The sequence below is a fragment of the Eleutherodactylus coqui genome, chromosome 2 (genome assembly GCF_035609145.1).
Source record: "Eleutherodactylus coqui strain aEleCoq1 chromosome 2, aEleCoq1.hap1, whole genome shotgun sequence".
In the NCBI taxonomy this organism is placed as follows: domain Eukaryota; kingdom Metazoa; phylum Chordata; class Amphibia; order Anura; family Eleutherodactylidae; genus Eleutherodactylus; species Eleutherodactylus coqui.
This window is the reverse complement of record NC_089838.1, coordinates 3,618,306-3,626,232: the sequence shown is the minus strand read 5'-3', so window position 1 is coordinate 3,626,232 and position 7,927 is coordinate 3,618,306. Positions and strand designations below refer to the sequence as shown.

General features: G+C 47.6%; 1 protein-coding gene across 1 annotated transcript; it reads left to right on the top strand.

The window, feature by feature from the left end:
• Window positions 1–227: 227 nt before the first annotated feature.
• LOC136610962 (E3 ubiquitin-protein ligase TRIM8-like) lies at window positions 228–5,801 on the top strand. The gene has a single exon (XM_066590177.1). It carries the CDS (start codon window positions 243–245, stop codon window positions 1,575–1,577), a length of 1,335 nt encoding a protein of 444 aa, XP_066446274.1. The 5' UTR covers window positions 228–242; the 3' UTR covers window positions 1,578–5,801.
• Window positions 5,802–7,927: the final 2,126 nt, after the last annotated feature.

Genomic DNA, 7,927 nt, shown 5'->3' with positions numbered 1-7,927 from the left:
CTGAATCCAAAACTGGATTGCAAAGGGTTAAAATGGTGATGACCATGAAGAAATGAACACTTGTTTTCTCTGCATGATATCTACAGAAAATTCCTTCAACTTGACAAACAGGTTTTCTGTTCCTATAAAAAGTATTGTGAGCGAGCGTAGAACAAAGGTCAATGTTTACTTAAAAAACTAGGCTAGGCGTGGTGTAAGGCGCGCCACCTGGCACATACGGTGTTTTCCTTCACACGGCAGCCATGGCGTCAGCTGTTCTGAGAGACGAGCTGGATTGCTCCATCTGCTTGGACATTTTTAGAGACCCTGTAAGCCTGAGATGTGGACACAACTTCTGCCGGGTCTGTATTCATCATGTTCTGGATACACAGGACGAGTCTGGAGTTTATTCCTGTCCTGAATGCAGAGAAGAGTTTCAGGAGCGGCCGGCACTGATGAGGAACTTGGCTCTGCGTAACATAATGGAGAACTTCCTGTTTACCAACCAACCAACACAGACGGAAAATGGGATCTTCTGCGCTTACTGTGTGGACTCTCCTGTACCGGCTATTAAATCCTGTCTGCTGTGTGAAGCTTCTCTGTGCGAGAAACACCTGAGAGTTCACAGCAAGTCAGCAGAACACGTCCTCACTGAGCCCAGCACTAACCTGGAGGACAGGACATGTTCCGTCCATAAGGAGCTCTTGGAGTATTACTGCTTTGAAGATGCTATGCCTATCTGTTCCACCTGCTACCTGTTTGGTGGCCACAGAAGGCACCAAGTGGATCTGCTGGATGATGCCTCTGAGAAGAAGAAAGCGATCTTGAGGAATGTTTTACAGGAACTGACTACTAAAAGGGAGGCAACTGACAAAAGAGTCCAGAGTCTGCAGGATCACAAGAGAGAAGCACAAGTTAAAGCAGCGTGTGTTACTGAGAGAGTCACTGCCCTGTTTACAGGCATGAGGCGACAACTGGATGACTTGGAGAAGAAGCTATTGAGTGAGCTCTGCAGGCAGGAAGAGCAGATGTCACTCTCAGTTTCGGATCTGATCAAGAACCTGGAACTGAAGACAGAGGAGTTGACGGAGAAGATCCGCCATTTGCAGATGACATTTGATATACAAGACTCATTAAATTTCTTAAGAGAATCTGGCAGTGGGGAACTGTGGGAGGATAAGACGGGAGGTGATGGGATGGCTCATATAGTAACTGATCTGGATGAAGGTCTGATCTCAGACACTTTACATAGAGATTTAGAGGAGATCATGTCAGGGGTAAAGAAAATGTTTTATGTGGAGCAAAAATCTGAGGATTTCACAAACCCAACTAAGATGGAACCCGAGCAACAAGCCAATACCTCACTTTTTAGCTTGTTGCCAATACATCGGCTATTTAATGGTGACACAGAAAAGTGGAACCTCTTCCACTCCAGAGAACCACCAAGGGCCAGTTCGGTTCCTGCACCATCTGTAGCTCGGGAGCCAGTTCTGGTTTTTGAAAGCCCCTTTTCTTCCTCCAGGTCGGATAACAAAGGTTTGTTTAGTAGTATCCCAGACGTTACTCTACCAACATGGAACAGCTGGCTGAAAAAGTAACGTCTGTAAATAGATGAAGAGGATGCCAAGCGATGACACATTAGGTAGAAATGTATAGAGGATACTTGCCAACTTACTGCACGATCCTGGAAGAGATGTCATGTTTTCTGCGTGCTGCATCCTATATGCTCACCTCTCCTCATTCCTGTAATCCTCTTCACTGCCAGATGCGGCCACAGATAACATTCTGATGCCAGAGCAGTGGCAGGCTGTTGTCTGTGGCGGCACCCGGGAGTGAAGCGCATCTGCTGAGTCTGGTCTAAAGCTGTTTAGGGGGCCTCATGTGTTTAGTATGTCTGATCTGGGGTCTGTATTAGTTTAGGGGGTCTGATGGTCTGGTATTTGTTTAGTATGTCTGGGGTCTGGGGTCTGTATTTATTAGGGATGCCTGTATTAGTTTAGGGGGTCTGGTCTGGTGTTTGTAGACATTTAGGGCTTGGGTCTGTAGTCCGTATTAGTTTAGAGGGTCTGGTTTGAGGTGTGTATTAGTTTAACCCCCTACCACCACAGGGCGTACAGTTCCATACAAGGCAAACACCTGCTTGCCAGAGCCGCGATCAGTGATCATGCCGATTACGGCTGTTAACTCTTTAAATGCACTGTCAATTCTAACAGCAGCATTTAAATCCCCCCGCTCGTTGTTTCGATGCCGCAGCAGATTGGGGCCTTCTGAAAACTGCCTGTGAAAATGCAGTATAATTTAATACTTTGGTAATAAATTATTCTGCATGAGCACTCAAACAATCGCAAGTTCAAGTCCCGTATGGGTGACTAAAAAAAAAGTGTAAAAAAGTTTTATTCATGATTAGAAAAATCATTAAAAGTAAAAGAGTTTTAAAGAACAACCTTTTCCCATATTAATAATAAAAAAAAAATCCCGTTTGACATCGCCGTGTTTGTAAAAGTTCGATCTATCAAAGTAACACATTAGTTATCTCACACAGTGAACAAAATGTATGATTTTTTGAGGGAGGAGAAAAAAAACAAAAATGAAAAAAAAAGGAAGAGCCGCATCGTTAAGGGTTCTACCTGTCTATTATTTAGGGGGTCTGGTTTGGGATGTGCTATTATTTAGGGGTCTGTATTAGTTTATATGGATCCTTTTACATGGGACGACTGTCGGGTGCTAAAGTGCCTGTCATCCCAGCGATGATCGCTTAGTGAATGGCGGCAGAGCACGCTGGAGATCTCTTCTGCCCGCCAGAGATCTCTTCTGCCCGCCGAAGATCTCTTCTGCCCGCCGGAGATCTCTTCTGCCCGCCGGAGATCTCTTCTGCCCGCCGGAGATCTCTTCTGCCCGCTGGAGATCTCTTCTGCCCACTGGCCTTCTCTCACAGTAAACAAGTAACTGTCCATAGATGAGCGACTGCCTGTTTATACGGGACGACACTCATTGGATTGTTATGCCCGCAGAAACTGAACATTGAATAAGACTAAAGCGAGTGCCGTATCGGGTCATTAAACTCAGCCGATATAGAGTCCGCCAACGGATTACGTCCCGGAGGATGCGAGGCGTTTTTGTGTTTAGAGTGCTTCGCATCACTTCAGGAAGAAGCGAGCTGCCGCAGTGCATTGTGGAGCGTTTCCCATTGTTTTCAACAGGTAAATCTCGTATCGTACTAGCGTGTGCCTCGCCTGCTGCGCCGGCCCCATTGAAAACAATGGATGATGCTACGTGTTCCGAGGGAACGCCCACAGATAGGACATGCTGCCACAATGCAGGAAAAAAATCATATCTCATGTGTGACCCCATTAAAAGGAACGGGCTTTATACTTGTGCAAGGTTTGTGTGTCTCAGAACACACAGATGGCTCAGCCGTATGACAGCGGCCTTATGTTCCATCCTTCAGTCGCTGGCAGCCTTTACACTGAGCGATCATCGTGGAGCTTCGCCGCAATCCAGCAAGAATCTGAATGATTGTTCAGTGTAAAAGGCCCTTAGTTAGGGGGTCTGTACTAATTTAGTTGGTCCATATTTAGGGGGACTGCTCTGGGGGTCTGTATTAGTTTAGGAGGTCTATTAGTTTTGAGATCAGTTGTGGTGCATTTCAGGGGGTCTGGTCCGGGATTTGTATTATTTCAGGGGGTCTGTCTTGATTTTGGAGTGTGATGAAGGTGACTGCACGCACTCCTTGGGACTCAATGCTTCCGTCGGGGTCCGGCTCTATAGAATGGGGACTACATGCGGTAGGAATGACATTGCTTCAGACTCTCACCTCTCTTCCTCAGAAGTTGGCAGGTACGCCATAAGTGCCGTGTTTGCTCAGCCCTAAAAGCAAACAAACTCAGCTGCTACGAGAGATCGTACCTTGACTTCCTGAACTTCAATGAGTTGTACTTAAAGGAACATTCTGGCCAGAACTCATCCACTGAGCCTCATTTACCAAAACTGTCTTTTTTTAGCCAGCACAACCCATCAAAGCGCAGGTTTAATTTCCTAAACCTGTCAGGACGCCTGACTCTGGACTATGATAGGTCGCAAGGAGCTAGGGGGCTGAGTATGACACAGGGCTTCTCTTTAAGGTGTCATGCTCCGCCCCCTCAGACACAGGGCTTCTCTTTAAGGTGTCATACTCCGCCCTCTCAGACATGGGGCTTCTCTTTAAGGTGTCATGCTCCGCCCTCTCAGACATGGGGCTTCTCTTTAAGGTGTCATGCTCCGCCCCCTCAGACACGGGGCTTCTCTTTAAGGTGTCATGCTCCGCCCCCTCAGACACGGGGCTTCTCTTTAAGGTGTCATGCTCCGCCCCCTCAGACACAGGGCTTCTCTTTAAGGTGTCATGCTCCACCCCCTCAGACACGGGGCTTCTCTTTAAGGTGTCATGCTCCGCCCCCTCAGACACGGGGCTTCTCTTTAAGGTGTCATGCTCCGCCCCCTCAGACACGGGGCTTCTCTTTAAGGTGTCATGCTCCGCCCCCTCAGACACGGGGCTTCTCTTTAAGGTGTCATGCTCCGCCCCCTCAGATACGGGGGTTCTCTTTAAGGTGTCATGCTCCGCCCCCTCAGACACGGGGGTTCTCTGTGGTCTGGAATGTTCCATCATATTTATTTTCCTCATTTAAGTGAATCTTAAAATAGGTTGTAGATTTTGCATTGGCGGAGGGGATGTAATGGTGTGAGCTGCTCTATCCTCTCTGACCGGCTTAAAGGAATTGTCCACTTTCATGTAAATAAACCGTAATCCTTGTACTATGAAATTTCTTCATTCTGTTATGAAACGTTCTATTTTCTCATCTCTGCAACGTCTAGATCCAGGCTTTCAATAGGGCTGGACCAGAAACATTCTCAATGCTTCCTCTTCTGGTATATAAATGCTGGATCTCACAGGGAAAGCTCACGGTTGATGAAGGCCCCTGCGCAAGACACTGCGGGGGCCCCTCCTACTGTCATATAATGTTTGGCTTACTTAAAGGCCTTGTCAAGGGATGCCACAACAGGACTTTCCTTCATGAAGCCTGTGAAAAATATACTAGGGCGGGAAAATGCAGGTGCAGAATGGAGGAGGATGGTGTCAGGGGCCACGGGCGGCAGCGGAGCCCAACACTGGACTGTTTAGCACAGTGTAACATTAGGCTCCACCCTCTTACCCCTCTGCTCTACACCTTCATTCTTCCATCCTAGGATGGGCAAAAGGTAGCCATTGCATGGCATTCCTGGACAACCCCTTTAAGATGGCCCTTACACTTTAGATGATTGTTGGCAGAGTCCCACTAAAGCAACAGGATCTGCTGCCCATTTGAGGGCAGCCTCAGTATACAGGAAGGCCCATGGCTCGAGTCAGGCGCGCTAAAGTTGTGAAGTCTGCGAATAAAAACCATGAGAAAACCGCTACTGAAAGTGATTATATTGGTTTAGCTCGAATGTATTATAGCTATGGTGGTTAATACGGGGCCCGTGGCAATTGTTGCAGGGGCCCAGAGCACTCCGTTTGTCCCTGGGACAATCCATTATCTGCTGCCGGGGCAAAGAAGTATCGGTCATGATGATAAGGCATTGTCCAGGTTACAAAAAAAAGTGTATTTTCCAATGGTTCCATTTAATTTCCCATATAATGTGCTGGACGACACCTGAGCTTCTACTCCGCTGAGACTTTTGTGTCAGGCGTTTCTATGGTTACACACTACAGCTGTGTATGATAACTATGCTGCGGTACGATTACGATACAAAATGTAGAGTTGTTTTTTTGCTGCACTACTTTTAAATAAAACATCTATAGAAACAAATCCAACTTTCTGCCGCCGTCTTCTGACAGCCGAACCCTTTTTTCCCCATTCACACTTTCTGCAGGACATCCCGGAGTTCCCATTTGTACCATTTATCAGTTCAAGTAACTTTTGAATCACTTTTTATTAATTCTTTTTTTTCTTGGGGGTGGGGTGATAGGAGAAAAAAAAAACCAAAAACATTTCTGGCGGTAATTTTTTTCCTGATGACATTCACTGCGCTTGATAAATAATGCGTGACGGCGATGCCAAATATATAGAATTTTTTTTCTCTCACCTTGATTTTTTCTTTATTCTAAAATATGAGACAAAGTTTTTTAATGCATTATAATTAGAGATGAGCGAACGTGCTCGGCCCCGCCCCTTTTTCGCCCGAATACCGCGATTTTCGAGTACTTCCGTACTCGGGCGAAAAAATTCGGGGGGCGCCGTGGCGGCGCGGGCAGTTGCAGCGGGGAACAGGGGGGAGAGGGAGAGAGAGAGGGCTCCCCCCTGTTCCCCGCTGCTACCCCCCGCACCGCCGCGCCTCTCCCCGCCCCCCCGGCGCCCCCCGAATCTTTACGCGCGAGTACTGAAGTACTCGAAAATGGCGGTACTCGGGTGCGTAAGTACTCATTACGAGTACGTTCGCTCATCTCTAATTATAATGCATTCTGACAGGCCACAGGCACACCTTGGCAATCAGTAACGGCAGCCCTGAGGGCCTTCAGGAGGCCTCAGGTTGCTATGGCAACCAAATGGCACCTTGGGATCTCATTGGAGGGGTGAGGCGTCCGGGACCCCCAAACACTGATCTAGGCATTTGAAGGGTTAATAGCCGTAATCAGTGTTCACGGAGATTGTTGCTTTTGCAGGGGTGGGGGTCAGCTATCAAATACAGCAATCACCGTTTATGGAGTAGGATCAGCTGCCGATCCCGCTACATCCTGGGCACGTGGGGCTTGAATGGAAGTGTACACCCTGGGTGTGAAGGGGTTAAAGGAGTTCCTGGGACATTACTGTTGAAGATTTATCCTCAGAATAGGTCAATATACCGTGTTTTCCTGCTAATAAGACCTACCCCGGTTTTCGGGGGAGGTTTAAAATATAAGCCCCACCCTGAAAATAAGCCCTAGCTAACCTGCATTAAAATAAATACTCACCTGATCATTCACAGCCACCCAGTGCATGACATCACTGAATGGCTATGATTGGCTCATCGAGCGCTGGCTGTGATTGCTCGGCACTCAATTCAATCACAGCGCTTGCTTTGCTGGAGGCAGGATATTCAAAGCCCTGTCACCAGAAAGAAACTGAGATGTCAGAGCAGAGGACACTGCAGCTTGCCGCAGTGCCGCCAGAGACCATCGTGAGGTATTAGGACACCACGGACCAGGTGAGTATAAGCCCCCTTCACCCTGAAAATAGGACAGTGTGCCTCTTTTAGGGCAAAAATTAAGATAAGACATGGTATTATTTTAGGGGAAACACGGCATACTTCTGGCTCTGGCTGCAAGAACAGATGATTGGCGGCGATGCTGAGCAGTGGACCGCTGTCCCAGAAAACCCCTTTAATATGTTCAAGCAGCAGATAAGTGGTGTCACACGTATGTGCCGCTTATCTATGAACACGCATCCTCAGCCTACAGGTTCTCCTACTTAGCAGACAAACACAAAGTCATCTCCAAGACAAACATTTATTGTAAAAGCAACACAGAAGACGGATTTACATAGTCGGTAATCAGGAGTGAAAAGGACACTTATGTTCTAAAAACGCCTATTTTGGGCTGACTTGCATGAGCCCCGACACCAGGATTGTCACCCAACCAATAAATCACTGGACCGGCAGGTAATTAAATCCAAAAGGCCGGAGCCGGCAGGAACAGCAGCCAGTAAAAGATAGTTGTTAGCTGTGAACAGGGCCGGGCAGCAACAACACCATGAAGTGCTTTAACTCACTCTTAAGCTTCGATCCGGCCTCCACGGATGTAATCAGAGACTGACTCCTCCACCCAGCATCTGAGATCCTGCACCCAGCACAGACACCAGGGGTGCGGTCTCTGATTACATGAGTAATGGCTGGAGCTAGAGAGTGAGTTAACCTACTTCATGGCGTGGTTACTGTCCGTCTGGAGATACAGAAGTGG